The sequence below is a fragment of the Rhinolophus ferrumequinum genome, chromosome 17, assembly GCF_004115265.2.
Source record: "Rhinolophus ferrumequinum isolate MPI-CBG mRhiFer1 chromosome 17, mRhiFer1_v1.p, whole genome shotgun sequence".
NCBI lineage: Eukaryota > Metazoa > Chordata > Mammalia > Chiroptera > Rhinolophidae > Rhinolophus > Rhinolophus ferrumequinum.
In genome coordinates this window covers 48,562,507-48,580,871 of record NC_046300.1, presented here as the reverse complement: position 1 = coordinate 48,580,871, position 18,365 = coordinate 48,562,507, and the positions used below count along the sequence as shown (strand labels likewise).

The window sequence follows — 18,365 nt, the reverse complement described above, 5'->3', positions numbered from 1 at the left end:
TTAGGGGTCTCGTTAACAAATCTTTATAGATTTTATTATATAAAGCAGGCCCTTTATAGGGAGGCAGTTCCACTTAGAAATTTGTCTTCGTGTTTAGGATTATAAATTCTTTGCCAATATTTGTTGGATGTCTCTGTGTGCTTAGCATTAAATGAAAAACTAGTGGGAGCCGTCCACTTTGGGATTTAGGAACTAAAATCAGTTTGCCTCTCATGTAGCATTATTCTATTCTTAGACTTTCAGTGCCTGGGATTTTGTTTGTTTTGTTTTGTTTTCTCTTTTAGGCTTTTGTAAATTGGACGGAGGCTAAATTGACTTGGAGTTTTTTCAAACAGTCTTTCTTGAAACAGATTTTGACAGAAGGTAAGTCAAAGATCACTCTAAGCAGTTAGAAAACCATCATGTAAGAAAGGGGATTCCACAGAACCGCTGATCAGCTCCATCCAGACTACTTGCTGTTTACAGGGCCTGGGAGGGGAACCTCAGAGGTGGGAGCTTCCTATACAAGGAGAGAGAAACTAACATTTATTTAGTTTGACATTTAAGTTGTTTAATTTCAGTCTTTCCACAGCCTTCTAAGAAAGATACTGTCATTATTTCTTATGGATGAGGAAACTGAGGGTCCGTGAAGTTACATCACTTCTGCAGGGTCCTACAGTATTGGGGAACAACTTAATGTGAATCCAAGTCTAACTCCAAACTGCATGTTATCATTCAAATGAGCATATTATAAAATATTATATCAATTACAGAAAAATTGGAAAACAGAAAACTATCTGTAATCTCATTATCCTAGCCTAACTTTTGATATACTTCTTTTTTTGAACTTTTTTTAAGAACCAGGTTTTCATCGTTTTATTTTCTTAAACAGTAAGATTCACCTGTGTGATAGTTTGGTCAGCCTTCCAACTTCTTAAAGCTTTGCAGTTTATCAGTGACAGAGTTCTCAATTCAGAAGGCCAGCAAGCAGCTGAAAGTAAATCTGATTTTTCTGTGTTTGTGTATTGGTTTATTTATACCCAGCTTTTGTTCAAAGAATGAGATATGAGGCAGTTATAAACTGCTGGAGGTAGTAGTTTCTCTATATAAATTTCACATGTCTATACATCTATATAACTATTACTAAACATAGTTCTACAGCTTTTTTAAATTTTTCTTTTAATTATAAAATCATATAACCCCATTATAAAAATTTTGAAAAATAGAAAAAACTTCCCTATAATTCTAGCATTTTAATACATTATTCTTATCTTGTTTTCCCTTTTTCGCCATCTATCTTTGTTTTTTGCTAATTATACTTCCCAAGGAAAGTAACCTCACCCCGTAAGCTTCACTTCCCCTGTGAGTTAAGGGGCATGACCAGGAGGCATCTGAGCTTTGAGAATGTGTGCTTCTAGCCTGAGCCTATAACATTGTCATTACAAAAGTGAAACTGTTTACAGGACTTCTGGGGGAAGTAAAGGTCAGAAGTCTTCAGAGAACTGAGAGGAGGTGTCTTAATTATGTTTTTTTTAATAAGTTTTATTGGGGGAATAGTGGGGAACAGAGTGTTTCTCCAGGGCCCATCAGCTCCAAGTCGTTGTCTTTTAATCTAGTTGTGGAGGACACAGCTCATTGGCCCATGTGGGAATCGAACCGGCAACCCTGTTGTTCAGAGCTCGCGCTCTAACCAACTGAGCCATCCGGCTGCCCACTTAATTATGTTTCTTGAGAGCAGGGAGTGTGCTGTCCACCACTGTCTCCCCAGCACCCTGCTGGGCCTGACACATGATAGGTATTCAGCAAGTATTTGCTAATAAAGAAAGGTAACTGTAGTGAAACTGTGTATTGTGATAGTTCACCTTATTGTTAGAGTTTTGGAAAGAACAGTTGCTTGTAACTGTTCTTTTTCTCTTCCCAAAGTTTTAAAAACGGTTTAAGTGAGTTGAAGAATGGATCTAGTCCACGCAATGGCCCTAAGTCGGTTGTCTGTATTGCAGTGGCTAGACATGTGTTTGCAGCAGCAGGGTGAGTTAGTCACACCGTCCTGAGCTAGGCCTGAAAGTGGTGCCCATTGCTCGTCACTCCGCAGTTGGACCATCCTGGCCTCACTGGCAGAGGGCCGTTAGAAATGTCTCAGGGCCTCCATCTCTGTGCCTGTGAAATAAGGAAATGGCTTGACAAGGACCCCCATATTCTTTTTATCTAAAAACTGCAGCTCTAAAAACGTTGAAATCATTCCTTGTAATAGCAAAAATGTATATGCTGTTACCTTCTGCCCCTGCATTTCCCAAACACTGTGTGCCAAGTGCTGAGAATACACAGATGAATGAGTAATAGGCTTCAAGGAGCTCATTCTGTCATCACAGACACAGACATTTGTGTGGTGAACTCTGATACAGGGCTGTGGGGCGGTGAGGGTTATACTTGGAAACGTGAGCTCATTCACCAGACATCTCTTCAGTGCCCTCTCGTTTCCTGGAGCTCTTCTAGGAAGCCAGGGACATAGAGATGACTGAGAGGTGGTTCCTGCCCGCAGGGAGCTTGACAGAGTTTAGGAAGGAGAGGCCTATTGTGCCAGAACACAGGGCGTTCCCTGTGGAAAAGCCATTCTAGGTGCTGAGAATGCCAAGAGCCCAGTCTGACTCAGCACCTGGAGGGGCTAAGACCTGGTGTAGCACAGGGTGACCATGTGATGGTGGGAGGTGGGGATGAGGTTGGGGGCCAAAAAGATAGCTTGGGGACAGTTTATAAAAGGCCTCAAACACAGAATTAAGGAGCCTGGACTTTTTGCAAACACTAAAGAGCCATTCAAATGTGTGAAGGCAGGAGTTGACTTAGGAACTGGATTTGCCAAAGCTGGAGCTGTTAGCAGTGAGGATGGATAGGAGCAGTGTGGAGATGCAGATGGGAGTGAGTGCAGCCACGTGGGCTAGTGCCTGAGAGGACCCACAGAGGTCCCTGGCGCAGAGGCAGTGGCTGGGAGATCGCAGGAGGCCAGGACCAGAGAGACTTAGAGACCATCACTACTTCTACTCTCTTAATGTTGCTTTCCTTTTTGCGCAAGTTGCTAGGAGGTGAGAATGTGCTCTTTAGGGCTGTGGGCACTGTTCAGTGCTCTGTCTCCTTAGTGGTCAATGCTTTCCATTCACAAATAATAGGAAAGTTCATGGAAGCTGGGTGTGGGGGCTGGGGCTCTGGGCTGGTGTCTGCACCTTGAATTCATTAGACGTCTTAGATTTGAATCATGAATGTGGGTTCCAGAGCCTTGCCAGCCTCCTTGGAGCTTTCTCTAGCTGGAGAGGAAATTTTTGATGAGTCTGTGTGCATAACCATGGACCTTTCATTTCACAGAATTCACATTCAGATTATCTGACCTCCCTTAAAACTTGGGACTGTCATTTTCTTTATTAATATTTTAGTAATCTCCCCATACTTCTTAAAAACGTTTTAGACTGGTGTTATTAATTTTGATTTGTTTTGTCTTTAACTATTTCGGAGATTTGCTGTCAGCACATCCTCTAGCACTTTCCAAATTGTTACGATTTTGAGATTATTTGAAATCAACATTAGGACAAGGAACTATCTTTAAATGATTATCTAATTTTTCTCCATTGAGAATATTCGCCAATTAGAAAATTTGATAGACGGTAAGAGAAAAGGAAACAAGAAAATAAGGTATATTTGAAACGCTAATTATTTTGCTTTTCTATTTGTAGGCGAGCGATATGTGATGACATTCTTGAACGTATTAAATTTTGGCGATCAGGGTAAGGCGAAACTCTAGTGTTTTAATTAAAGCTGAATACTGTTAGATACTTTCTGATATTTTTCTCTGCAGTTTGATACATTTAATGAAAACTGAACCTGAAGATTATAAAAAAATGAAGACTGTAAAAAAATGAATCCTGAAGATTGAAAATGATAGGCCTTTATAAATATATACAGTGTACGACTCTCCCCTCTCATGTGACTTGGGTGGCAGTTGTCTGTTGAGATCCCCTGCCCTTACTTGGTTTTCTGCAGTGCGCTGGTGCACATTTTGGGGGTGGGAAGGTGCTAAGAGAAGAGAAAAGGCGCTCGCCATCATAGTCACAAAGATTCGTCCCATGATTGTGTGGCTAGACAGGTTTCAATATTTTTTTCATACTTATTTTTTAATATAACCCCAAAGTAATGGACATGCAAATAGAAAAAATCAACTTAACATTAATGACTTTTATCAAAAAGTGCTGGTGAAGGAGGTGTTATGTATCTTGACAGTGTAAGTATCAGTATCGGAGTTGTGACATTGTACCACAGGTTTGCAGGACGTGACTATTCAGGGAAACTGGGCAAAGGGCGCGCGGGTCTCTATTATATTTTACAACTACATGTGAGTCTATAGTTATCTAAAAGTTTCTAAAATGTTTCATTTAAAAAATTAAATTAGAAAAAAAAATTGAATAGTGCTGTGAAAATTCAAATAGGAAAACCAGTAGGACTGTTGTTTCTTCCTTTTTGTTTTGTAGGTGTATATGATATAGTGAATAATCTTGGCTCCCTTGTGGCCCGATTAATTTTCCAGCCAGTAGAGGAGAGTTTTTATATATTCTTTGCAAAGGTGCTGGAGAGAGAAAAGGATGCCACACTTCAGAAGCAGGTAGTCTTGGTTTCTATGTCACTGTCTCTTAGTGTCTCTTAGTGATTCTTTCTCTAATTGCAAGATAAATAGTAATGCGAAACAGTCTGTTTCCCTTCTATTTGATCTGAAGTTTTCCTCTAGATTTCATTCTTCTGTCACATTCTGAATAATGGCAGGACCCTGAGCTCACTTCCTTCACAGCCTCCCTTTCTCACTGGCTGGACCTTTCTTCTCACCCTTTGTCCTTCGTTGTGACCTTATTCGTGACTCGGCTCTCTAAGAACTCTCGATGGTTGTCCCAGTGTCCCGCAGACCCCTTCTCTTGGTCTGGTCTTAGGTGTAAGAAGCAAAGGTGAGCCTAGAGATGCAGAGACTGGGGCAAGGCTGACGTAGAGTCTGGGGAGGAAAGGGCCGGTCATTCAGTTTCTCTCACTACATCAGTTGTTTGAGCTTCTTCAGGACTGTGGAGTGTCGTTGGTAAATACAAAAGAGATTTTAATCCAGGATTATTTGGTTGTAACAACTTCTTTTTTTCTAAAACCATTGAAAATGTTTGGCTTATTTTAGAATGAAAAGCAAGCTAAGCTGGCCTCTTACATGTCTTAGAAGACATTCTGTCTTAGAAGACATTCTGCAAAATATAGCTTATGCACAGTATCTCAAAATGAGACGATCGGGTTCTCAGTTTGATTTAGGAATATTTTCCTAAGTGTACATTGACAAGAACCTCAGGATTTGGAGATGTTTGTCAGGAGAAGCACACTGGCCAACCTAGCTAAAAATGTGAAAATTTGCTATCCATTTAAGAATAAATATAAAGGGGAAAGTGAGTGTTTCCTAAGCAACTTTTGAAATAATTTATCCTAAGTGAGTTAAAAACGAAACCTTCCCTGCACTACCGAAGGAAGCATACATTGTCTTTTTTCCTTCTTTTGCTAATTGACAGAAACAAACACAGGCTACAGAAGAGCAGTGATGCCCCTCACCAGTTGGAAGAGTGATCTGTAGAACAGCAAAGAGGGAAGGCCAGAGGTGAAGTTTTTCTTGAGCTCATGATTCATCTGACTTCCTTCCCTCCCCCGGCACCAGGAGGACATTGCTGTGACTGCTGCGGTTTTGGAGTCCCTGCTCAAGCTGGCCCTGCTGGTTGGCCTGACCATCACCATTTTTGGCTTCGCCTATTCTCAGCTGGCTTTGGATATCTATGGAGGAGCCATGCTTAGCTCAGGATCAGGTATGCACAAGAGTTTTGCCAGATTTGTTCTCATTTCTGAAAAGCAATAGAGTTCTATGAAATTCAAGAACTTATGGGCCCACGGTTAGTATCTGGGGGTCATATAGGGAAAATTGTCAGTGTCTGGAGCTGTGTGCACTGTTCTCCTCACACGAGGTCAGAACCAGCTCAGGTTGCGGTCGGGGGCTTTGGTACCAGGTCGATTAGTTTCCCAACCTTACTTGGAGAAGTTGTCATGAATCCTTGGCTTTCCTCTGAGGCCTAAACTGTGTTTTTCCAAGCACTTCTCTGGGCTGCCTGTGGGGTGAGGGAGGAAGGCAGAGAGCACGCTCTTATGAACCTCCACTGGGTACTGAACACATCTGAAGACAGTAAATAGCACCTACATCTCACAGCCTGATGTATAAAAGCCTCTGAAAGATAACCCAGAGCCATTTGCAGAGAATAAAATTGATCTCAGCAAACAAAATGGTACATATAATCCAGCGACTCGATTTTCGAAGGAGAGAAGTATTGAATGTGTCCAGCTTGGAAACACCTGCTGCCCAGGCCCTAGTATCTCATAGCACTTGCTCGGCCCCGGGAATGTCACCAATTTCCAAACGTGCTGGGCCGCAGGTTGGCAGTCCATTTTCATCTGGGGTTTAGCAAAGGTGTTTTTAATTCCTCAGGTCCCTAGGCAAGAACCCTGAAGACTTCCTTCCGCTGTCCCATCTCAATGTAATGAGCTTTGTCAGTTGCCATTTTACAAGTTCCCTGGCATGCTTTAGTCTCCACTGTAATGGGCCCACACTTTGGTATTAGGAGGAGAGCCACGTTTCCACTCTAGAGCGAAGGTCATTAAGTTTGGAGGAACACCTGCTATGAAATCCGTGACGTGGTTTGCAGCTCCCAGGGCTGGTGCGGTGAGAAGAACATGTCTATCAGACGACTGCAGGGAGGCCTCAGTAGGAAGCCATTAGTGAGTCAGCGTGCAGAGACGGGGGACTCAGCAGCTCTGCCCCTTTACAAAGGTAATCACCAAGGAACAGCCTTTAATGTAATGCAGTCACACGACGCTGCCACGAGGAGAGGGCTGTCCCATCAATATGATGTTCACCTGCTGGAGTAATTAATCTTAGAAGATACATATAAACAAACGACTGTAATTGTGTAGTCTTTTTACTCAAGTAAGATGCTGGTGCCAGTTTTGAGCACTGGTAATGGATTTATCAATTACAAGGGTCAGTGTTAGTTTATTTCTAAAGCAATAAATTCTGTCTCTTAATGGTTTATGTCAGAGTCATTAATAACTGTAGACTCAAAAAGAGATTCTCTCAGTATCATCTTCAGAGAGAGTCGAATCGTGAGAACGGTCTGGTTTCTTAGTCTGTGAGAATGTTGGTGCGCCCCTGAGGGTCTTTAGGACCATCGTCATCTCTTGCCTGGCCCAGGGCTGCATCCGTGTCACTGTCCGAGCAGGTCTTCTAGGATTTGTCTCCTCACTGTAGCTACCTCTCATTTTGACCAACTTCCAACTCTCTGTAAAGCCCATTGTGGCTTCTGATAGGGTCAGTGGGTCTCCCCAGGGTGCCTACTGGCTTTCCTGCCCTTGTCTCTATGGCCCCCTCATCTCCTTGTCCTACTGCTGACTCTTGGGACCGAAGCTGCGTATCTGAATGCCTTTTCCGTGCCAGAAAATAGTAACACTGCTGCTCTCCCCGCCACACAGTCTTTTTGGGTCACTTAAATACCTCACAAAACTTGCCTTTTTCCAGAAAGTCTTCCTGAATTAATCAGAAAAGAGTGGCAACTTTCCGTGACTCAGTCCAACCACTGTAGTTTTGAAAGTGGAACTTGCAACACTGCTGTCCTCGGTTGCCCTGGTTGGGTATTGACCTTTGCCCTCGCCTGTGACCTGAATTGGCCTCTTAGACCTGCCATCCTCTGTGCTGCCATCTCCAAGTGTGGGACTGGGACACAGTGTAGACAGGCTTTCATGTGGGGCACTGGTTTTGCTCTGCAGTGTTTGGGATTAGCACTGTATGTAATCAGGGGCTTTGTAATAGTCTAGAGACTATTGTCAGAAATCTTCCTCATACCTGGCTTTTCCAACCAAGAAAAACACAAACATTTGCCGAACTTCCCTGAGGTTTTTCACATTTATCTCAGGTGCTTCTCTTCTGCCCTTTCTTTTTAAAATCTGTTTTCTTTCTTCTCTAGCCCCTTCTATTGATTGCCTAGGGCTGCAGTAACAATGTACCACAAACTGGATAGCTTTAAACAACGGAAATTTATTGTCTCACAGTTCTGGAGGCCAGAAGTTCAAAATCAAGGTGTCAGCAGGGCTGCGCTCTCTCTGATCGCTCTAGAGGAGGAATCCTCCCTTGCCTCTTCTCGCTTCTACTGTTTGTCAACTGTCATTGGCTTATAGGTGCATTACTCCAGTCACGTGGCTGTCTTCTCCATGTATGTGGCTCACACTGTCTCCCCTCTGTGTTCCAATTTCCCCTTTTTATAAGGACACCAGTCATAATGGATGAGGGTCCAGCCTAATGACCTCATTTTAACTTGATTCTCTTTCGAAAGACTCTATTTCCAAATGAGGTCATATTCTAAGATACTGGGGATGGGACTTCAACATACTTTTTTTTGTGTGGGGGGAGGGCGGTAATTCAACCTATAATACCCCTCAATTTCAATCCGTAGTTCCATTCACGAATTTCCCAGTTCAGCCTTTCCCCAGAATTGATTCAAAGCCCTTCTACTTGAATGACTGTTTCATGCAAGAATTTGTGTTCTCCATGACGCAAAGCAGTTCACCGTCCACCTGCAGATGGACCCACACATGCCATTAGCTTTCAGTTACCAAGTGAGAGTCGCAGGTTATGAAAAGAGCCCAATGTCTGTCTGCCAGAGAGAAGAGGATGGAGAGAAGCAGGAAGCACGCTGAGCGTAGCCTTGAGCTGTCCTGGGGCAGAACTAGGTCCCTGCCTCTTCTATTGGAGTTGTCCCTCAGCTGCTGTGGGGGCAAGGCTACTTTCTGCAGCAGCTTGGGGGATGAAGTGCAACAAGACATGATAAAATGTGGAACCCAAGAGAGAGCCATGGAAAATAGTTCTTGGTTGGGCATCAGGGATGCCCTGTATTCCTTTTGTAATTTTTGACTCCATAAAACTGTTTACGGTCCCCATGGCACAGGGATCTTTCATATTAAGCAGCTTTTGTAAACTATGAATAAGTTCCAGATTCTGAGACTCTGGAACTTCAGTTCCACCCCCACCCCAACCCCCCCCCCACCTTTTCTTTTTAGTTTTCTGCTTTATTGAGGTCTAATTTACATACAGTAAAATGCTGTACTCTTGAATGTACAGTTTGATGAATTTTGACAAATAAATAACACCCATGTAACCGCCATTTAGATTAATATATAAAATATTCCATTACTCCAGAAAGTTCTCTCAGGACCCTTTCCAGTCAACTATCCCCCTTCACCTCGGAGGTAACCATTGTTCTGATTTCTGTCATAGGTTAGTATTCCTTCTAGAAACAATTTCATTGCAAATGAAATATTGCAACATGGACACATTTGTGTTAGGCTTTAAAATTTTTTTTTAATTTTTATTTTGTATTTGGCTTCTTTCCCTCAATATAAAGTTTTTGAGTTTCGTCTATGTTTTTCCATTAATCAGTAGTTTCTTTCTCTTTGATTGCTGGGTATTTCTTTGTGTGGACAGCCCGTAGTTTGTTTATCCTTTCTCCTGTTGACGTCACTTTGGGCTATTATGAGTAAAACTGCTATGGACCTTTATGTACAAGTGTTTTTGTGAATATGTGCTTTTATTTCTGTTGGAGGTGTACCTAGGAGTAGAATTGCTGGATCATAGGTTGGGTATATGTTTATTTCATTTGCAGTTGCTTGGCTGCCTCTTGGTAATGGCCCTCTTAAAAGACGGAATCAATCCCATTTCTAAGGCTTCTGATCTTTTGTTAGCAGATTTCGCCAAAGCTTCTTAGTTAGCTATAGAATCACATTACTTTGTTATAAAAGAAAATAACACTATGGGCTCCGATTCTCCCTGCAGATTTGTGGGTATTCTGCTTCTGTAGCTTCCAGCTGCTCCTGAGCTTGGGCTTCTCCCCAAGGTCTTTTCTTTAGGACCTTTTTAACTGAGGTTCTCTTAATATGCAAGAGATCTGTACATTTATTCATAATTGTCCTTTTGTTCTTAGCTGTTTATTTTAGTGAGTGCTGTGGGAATGCTGGGAGTCCTTCCGGATCATTAAGACCGTGGGCTTGAGCATGTGTGTGCCCACTGAGGATACCAGCAGGGTTCGTGACCCAGTTCTGGTGTGCTCTGACCACCCAGCCAACCTGAGGCTGGATGTGGGCCTCCCGCGTGGGCTCTGGTGTCTCATTGGTTGTTTCCTTATAGGTCCTGTTTTACTGCGTTCCTATTGTTTCTATGTCCTCCTGCTCGCCATCAATGGAGTAACCGAATGCTTCACATTTGCTGCCATGAGCAAAGAACAGGTCGACAGGTAGGCAACCTTAAAGACACGTCTGTAATCCTGGCCTTTAGCCAAAGTGAAGTAACTTGCCAATCTTCTTTCTTTTCATCCTGGACATGCATTTATTTACAGAAGGCTCTTTTAGCGGTAGCACCTAGACCACTGCTTCTCCGGGCTCTCCATGGCACAGGCACATTCAGTGAGTCCTCCCCACGGCAGGGCTGGGGGGCAGCAGCTGTTCGTCACTTCCCTTTGTGCAGGAAGAAATCTAGGCCCCGAACGGTTATGTTAGTCCAGGTTTGCAGAGACAGGCACGAGACAAGCTCCTCTCCTCCACCCCCTTATCCAGTGCTCAGTGGGCTCCCAAGGAGCTTCTTCAAGATGCAGAGCCCAACCCCTGAGAATCTGATTCTTGGTCTTTGAAAATCTTAGGGATCTGTGACATCTCTCCTCAGAAGAAGGCCCAAGTGCATATACACTTTTTGCCACAATTTTTCCCCATCCATTGACCCCAGATCAGGGCCTCTGGTTATGAGTCAAAATCGTCCCATGGAGCTTGTTAGAAATGCAGGTTCCTGCCCACTGACTTCCACCACTCTCTCCTGCCACACCAACAGAATCAGCAGGCCCCTGACCCAGTGTGTGTTTTTTAAAAGCTCCTCAGCGATCCTAACTTGAACTGCTGGGTAGGAGCCTCACACCCAAGACCACTCGTTTTTCGTGTCCTAAATGCCAAAAGTAGCAAGGTGGTATCTTATGAGGTCACTATAGGGTGAGTTTGAGGAGAAGGATAAAAGGAATAGGGGAGAAGAGAGCATAGGAGCGGTGGGTGTAGGTAGTGGGCCAGTGGCCCTCGTTATCCCTTTCCTCCTTGAGGCCTGGGTCCCTCTGGGGTGTCCCTGCTGCCTCTGTGATGCCTGAGGGCTGTTGAATGCCCTCAGAGGCCCGCTGGGCGGTGGGGGAGGGAAAGGGTCGTCCACACAGTCAGGGACCCCTTCCTCTCACCAGAGCAGCCTCTCTCTTCTTCCTGTTTCGGACGGTCTCACAAAGAAGCTTGGTGACTTTGTTTGCTGCACCATAGTTTAGAACTAGAGTAGAGAGTGGCAGTCACAACCCAGACTGATCAGATTCCCCTCGGAAGTTCTAGACTCCTCCCAGACCAACTGAGCTAGAACTGTAAGGGCCTCAGACAAAGAATCTATTACACAGCCTCAGGAGATTTCTTATAATAATTGGGTCTTAGGAACCGCTGGCCCAAACCAGCTTTCACATTGAGCAGCACTGTGGCCCAGTACATGTTGGGGTGGATATGACTGAAACTTCCTGCTTTCATGAAGCAGTAAGTACCCCAGTTATGCTCAGGACACACTGATGGGTTTTGTTTTGTTTTGTTTTGTTTTGTTTTCTAAGTGTGTTTTTCCAGGATCCATAAGCTCCAAGTCCAGTTTCACTCTAGTTGTGGAGGGCACAACTCACAGTGGCCCATGCGGGGATCAAACTGGCAACCTTGTTGTTAAGAGCACCACACTCCAACCAATTGAGCTAACTGGCCGCCCCACATTGATGGTTTTAATATTCTGGTCCATTTCATTTTTTAAACTGCCATATTACGACCCACTGAATTGATTTTCCAGCCTCGTTTTAGGTCACAACACATGGGTTTCAAACTGTGGTCTAGACATGGTGTTTACTTCAGATAGTTAAATTTATAGCTATAAAACTGCTTTGAATCCATCCGCTCCTTTTTTCCATGAATGGAAAGTTCTATTTAAGTTTAATTTTGAAAACACTATGTTTTTATTTGAAAGGTGCTTCTAATATGAAATAATTTTTAAATGCATTTAACGCATGCTAAATGAGGCACTGAGGCATAGTGGAAAGAGCTCTGGACCAGAAATCTATCTCTTTGAAGAGAATTTTGTTACAGTAATTTCAGCATTAGTGTTGAGGGGAAGAATCAACATTACACCTGCTTAAAATGTTAAAAAATATATGTTACAACTAAATCATGAGGAAATATCGATCGAGCCTGTCTTCTTAAATTGCATTAAACCAAACGAAACAACTTATAAGTGAGTTGTAATGGGATTTGGACAGTATATAAACATCTGAAAATTATTTTCATGGTATTAGCAGTCAACATAGAGAAAAGAGAGCAGAGTGCTTCTCTGAAGTAGCTCACTTCCCTTAAGAGTAAAAGTGACTTTAAGTGTAGTCTTAAGATGGGCATTTTTTTAAAAAAAGATATGCATTAAACATAGCAGGCTCTGGCCCCAACCCCCGGCCCTGGTCTGAGCACAAGGAGCACCTGAGCCCATCACAGACCCCAGGCATTTTTTTCACTCTGAATTTAACCAGACACGAAAGTCTAGTAAGGATTTTTATAATAGAATCGGGCAGCTTAACTGTTATGATTGATTTACGTTGGATGTTTCAGATTCTGAATTTTAAAAAATATTGATAAAATCATGGGCTTTTACTTAACCAGCTTCAGGTTAATTAGTATTTTTCTAATTAAAAACAGGCTATTTGGTTGGATGTGCAATATTGGGATGTCCTTTGAATTGTAAGTTGCTTTTTTGTTAATGGCCTCATAATATACGCAGAATATGATGGATAGGTTTTTCATTATGCCCTATCGAAGAATGTTTGTTCTATTTTTTTAAGGATATCTCATTTTATTTTGTTCATTTGACAAATACTTTTTGAGCATCTAGTCTAACAGGCATTGTTTTAAGCTCCAGGAATACAGCAGTGGATAAGACGGATGAGATCCCTGCTCTCCTGGAGCTGACAGTCCGAGAAACAGATAGCAAGCAAGTAAATAAATAAAAACAGATTGTGCTGCCCAGAGAACTAAAACAGGGTTATGTGGTGAGAGTGGGGGCCCTTTTACTTTGGAGGCCCCTCTGAGGAGGTTGCTTTTAAGCTGAGGCCTGAATGACCAAGAAGAGTCTGCTGTGCAAAGATGGGGCAGAACCTTCCAGACAGAGGGGACAGTGATGCAAAGGCTCAAGATTGACAGCTCCTTTGTATGATTTGTTGACTCTGAGTGCCCGGCTTAGAGTGGGACTCCATAACTGTTGAATGAGAGATGAATGCAGTCTTTTCACAGTGTGCATAACAGGCTGGTGCCATCCTTTCCAGGGCTGTGGAGGCTGCGCTATGGCTGTATTCAACCAGCACCTACTGGGGGACACTGGTTGCTGCTGCAGTCAACAGCTTTGACCGTCCATCTTCTGATAAGCGTGATTCTAAACCAGCGTCTTCTTAGGGTGATGGGAAAATAAGCATTCAAAAATCATTTACTATTTATGTTAAGCAAACCTCATAGAATGGTCATTATTGTCACTAGTTTTACATTGATTTATAAAGTGGTATTGTAATTGCATCTTTAAAATTCTCATTTTTTTCTTAGATTTTGCCTTTAAGGCTATATATTTGTGCGTTCTGGAAAGTTCGATAGCTTCAGAGTGCTATTCTAGTGAAAAACAGTGGACCCCCAGCATCATCATCAGCTCCTCCCAAACGGCCACACCAAAGAAGCCACACTGTTGAATTGTCCCTGCTTGAATAGCTATTGGTTTCATTCACTGTTGACATTTTACTCGGAGTTGGGTGAGGATGACTTTGAAAGTTTGTGAATCTATGGCTTCAAGTTCAAGGATTGGTGTGGAACTTCCTGAGATAGTTTCTGGAAAGAAAAAACACTAGATTCTGCATCTCTGCTTCTTTTGGAAAAGAGGTCAGAGTACTGGTCTATCATGGGTCCCACCCCAGTGACTTGTTATGACGTTGGCCACTCTGATCATTGATGAGTAGTGAAGAAACTTCCCCTGTGAAGGTGCAAGCTCAGGTACTTCCATTGCTCATTAAAAGAGACCTCTCTCAACTAAGAAGCAAACAAACCCCCTCTTTGGAAGTCTGGATGAAAAGCACACCTCCCCTGTTGGAGTATAGGAGTGTGTGTGTTGGGGGGTGGTATTCTTACCACCCATTCTGATAAAGTTATGTTTCCGTAGCACCTCGGGCTTACTTGGGCAGCCAGAGGACCAGTACCTGGGCACTTGGAGGCCACAGTGGATTTCTTACCACCCCTCATGTATAGAACCTGACTGGTGGCCTCTGAGGTTTCCTTACCCAGCAGACACAGCTTGGGGGCGGGGAGGGGCGGACCTACTGGCTTTGAATCCCTCATCAACTGTGTACTTAGAATGCCTGCTGTGCACTAGGAAACCAGATGGTGGAGAATTTTGTTCATGACTCTACCACATGCCTCTTGGAGGCTATTTTACCTTTGCCGAGACTCCATTTCCCTTGCTGAAAACTGAAGATAACTAACTGGCATGCTGCTTTGAAATCAAAGAAGTTAAAGGAGCAGTACAATCCACCTAATCATGGACTCCAAAGAGCTCTAGAGATGTAGAGAGAGACGGAAGGATGTGTAGTAAGAGTCTGGAAAGCACTGAAGGTGATCCAGGTCTTACTCCCTGTTTACATTTTATTTTGGAGACTGGTCATTCATTTGCTTTGAGTGAGGTCCACTGGGCCAAGGTTACGGGGCTTCTGCCTTTCCCAAGGGAAGTGGTGTGAGGTGCTCAAGGTTAGGAGCCAGGGGTCAGGTTGGAGTGCTGACTCTCTCCTTAGGCAAACTACTCGACTCTCTGTACCCAGTTTCCTTGTCTATAAAATGAATGTAAACTCCACGGGGCAAGGGCCATAGATATTCGTTGCCAGCACCTCTCACAGTGCCTGCCACAGAGTTCGCATTCATATATCATTATTAGCCGTGTCCTATTCTCGTGCCTCACTTTGAAAACTTGGGCTGAACGGGACTTTTATGTGTTTTGATCACAAAGTTTCACTTAAACTAACTAATTATTATCCTTAAAACCCACAAATATTCTGAGTTGCTCATTTTCTTACTCCTCTATTCAGGGGTGAGGGGGACAGTGACATTTCCATGTTATCTACATAGCATTCAGTGTTGTGAAAACCAGCTGGATTATGGGAACTCAGAGGTGCTTTCTGTGACTTAATGTTCACAGCCACTTTTTTTTCACAGCAGTCTTGTCTTGGGACAAGGCACCCACTGCCTGCGTTGCTTGCTGCCCTCTCCCCAGGTACAACCTCACCATGCTGGCCCTGTCGTCTTCATTCCTGGTGTTATCCTATCTCCTGACCCGTTGGTGTGGCAGCGTGGGCTTCATCATGGCCAACTGCTTTAACATGGGCATTCGGATCACACAGAGCCTTTGCTTCATCCACCGGTACTACAGAAACAGCCCCTACAGGCCCCTGGCCGGCCTGTACCTGTCGCCGGTCCTCCTTGGAGCATTTGTCCTCAGTGGTGGGATTACTGCTGTTTCAGAGGTGAGACTCCCTGCCATCTTCACACCACATGCTTCAGTGGGCTGCCCGCTGTCCCTCACCCTAGGCTTCCCCTTCCCGCTCTGCCTAACGCAGCTGGACAAGTATTTGCCTCCTCTTCTCCCTTCCCCTAAGCCTCTAGGACAGCATCTTATGATAGATATAACCAAACCATGTTACCAGCAGGGACGGAATAGACCCCACTGGGTTGTCATGCCTTTCATCTGACTCAAAGCTGGAACAATAGAGGCTCTGCTTTCCCTGGCTTACCCTAGAGGAAGGAGGTACAGATGGGGGCGGGGGTGGCCAGGGCAGTGACAATGGTTTCTTTCCGCAGGTGTTCCTCTGCTGTGAGCAGGGCTGGCCAGCCAGGCTGGCACATGTTGCTGTGGGGGCCTTCTGCTTGGGAGCGACTCTCGAGACAGCATTCCTCACCGAGACCAAGCTGATCCACTTTCTTAGGACTCAGTTAGGTGTGCCCAGACTCACTGGCAAAATGAGGTGACCTTAGGGAACTCACTGGCACCTGTGTACCTGGACCAGCTTATGGTGGTTTTGTGGGAGGAGCACATTTCCTGTGCAGAAGAGCCCTGCAGAGGGGTCTGCAGTAGAATGAGACCAACCCAGTAGGTGAGACGTCTGAGAAAACCAACAGACCAAACACCATGCATTTGAAGTCTCAACCAGGAAGAAGGTATTTCATTTTTAAGGGAGCATAAAGCTCTTTTAAAATAGATATAATTATTTTTTTTCACCATTTGGTTCTAATCAGCATAATTCCTTTTGATTAATATATTAATTCCTCTTGGATGTGATGCTCCAGCAAACTATATCTTGGATGTTAATAGTGAATAATCATCTGGCCCAGAAAAAGAGAGGTAGCCATTTTACCCTTCATAGGAATATTTGACTTATTCTATAAGAAAAGGAAGGAGAGCTGGTTTTAGGCACCAAACGAGAACAAAGGTGGCCCTGGAATTAGGGCTTTTCCCATGTCAACACTGTGGTCTGGGGCGTTAGAGGAGGAAAAACGTTATTCAATAAAAAATCCAAGAAATGAAAACACGAAGTCTTTGTGGTCACATTTCCCAGAGTTACCTAAGGGGTCACGTCTCATCTTCACGGCATTGTCCCCCAGGCCAACACATGCTGCCTTCCCAGAGTAGGGGCAAGCTGGCTCGGGACCCTCGCCTGAAGGAGGCTGGGATCTCATGAGAGCTGCCTTGTCTGCTGAAGACAGCGCTGTTCTGCAGCTGGCTGTAACTTCTCATGTGGGGATTGCACCGATGACAACTAAAGTTAAATAAATGTATCTTTTTTTCCTCAGAATAAAACAGGGTAAATTCCATGTGGCAAGTACCACTGAGTCAAGACCTTCCCACTGACCCATTACTTCCATCACCGAATTCTAGCCCCAGGACAAGAGTGGCAGGCCTGGGGGTCTGGGCCTCCCGCTCAGACTCACCTCCCTGCCCCTACACCCTGCATCCAGCAGGTGAGATCGCTGCGCATTGGTCCTCGACAGCAAAGCATTTTGCTTCCTACGTTAATGTATTAACTTCATTTGCATATGGTTGACTTTTGGAACCACATGCACAAATGTATCCTGAATGATAGTAGTTATCATCTGGCCCCAATGTTCCCGAACTTTCCATATTTATATTAAGAGAGCAGTTGTTCACCTGGGCCAGTCAGGACAACTCATATCAGGCAGTGGCTTGGCTGAGATGCATGTACGTGGATCCACTGGCCTGGAGCCAGAGCCAGGGGGCCACGAATCAAGACGAGCAGCACACTAACTTTAGGGCCCGGTCACCTGCCACCTTGTTGTCTATTCAAAGGGAGAATGCTTTGCACCAATTGGAGGAAAAGTAGCTAAACGTAAGGTGTCACTGAGCAATCAGAAGCCCTCCAAAAGCATGGACTTGGTTATGCTTTTGTAAGGTAGGGTCAGGCTAGCTCAGAAGAACTGGTAAGCGGCACACCCTTCCAATGTACTTTTTTGCTCTGGAGTGTGTGGAAATGGGCTTTTGGCCCTGCTGCCGCTGACCACCCTTCCTTCCCCTAGGACCTTGTCACCCAATCCATGCCCACTTGACCCCAGACTCAAAGCATCGTCCTTGAACTACTTACCTCAGAATCCCCTGGATTGCACTGTCACTAGGTTCCCAGGACCCACTCCAGACCTTTGGAATCTGTCTCTGGGGGCTGAGCCCTGGGATCAGCTGTTTTTGGCAAACCAAGGTTGGCACTCGCACCATTCTCATCAGCGTCAGGGCCCAGGACCAGTCGGCAACATGTTCACGGCGGCCCCTCTCTACCCGGCAAGAGAGCTTCTGGGGCCTGAGCAGATGGCTGGCTTTCCAGCTTTTGAGCAGGACCACCGAGGTTTCTGCTCTGCCCTCCAGCGTGACAGCGAGTGCTTGTTCTCTCATCTGTCATCCCTGTGTAGTCTGCCTTTACCCAAAAAGGGCTTTTGGAGGGAATCACACTTTTACCTTGAAGTACCACTTAAAATATAGTGAAGTTACTTCTCCATGGAAACCAGTCTAAAGCATCTCCTTTTATGAAACGAAGAAGCCTTTGGTGGTGAGAGTAACAGTATTGCCTCTTTCTGTGCTGCTCTGACCACACGTGTGTTGGTGTCTTCAGATTGGGCCTGTCAGA

At 44.3% G+C, this 18,365-nt stretch overlaps 1 protein-coding gene across 1 annotated transcript in view; it reads left to right on the top strand.

Moving 5' to 3' along the window:
• The window catches only part of RFT1 (RFT1 homolog), a 34,535-nt gene extending 17,774 nt beyond the window's left edge, over window positions 1-16,761 (top strand). Inside the window, exons 7-13 of the mRNA XM_033132837.1 lie at window positions 285-363; window positions 3,699-3,749; window positions 4,491-4,621; window positions 5,693-5,837; window positions 10,253-10,358; window positions 15,452-15,701; window positions 16,036-16,761. Of these exons, the coding sequence (XP_032988728.1) occupies window positions 285-363; window positions 3,699-3,749; window positions 4,491-4,621; window positions 5,693-5,837; window positions 10,253-10,358; window positions 15,452-15,701; window positions 16,036-16,203 (930 nt within the window). The 3' untranslated portion in view covers window positions 16,204-16,761. The remainder of the gene's footprint in view (window positions 1-284; window positions 364-3,698; window positions 3,750-4,490; window positions 4,622-5,692; window positions 5,838-10,252; window positions 10,359-15,451; window positions 15,702-16,035) is intronic.
• The last annotated feature ends 1,604 nt before the right edge of the window (window positions 16,762-18,365 follow it).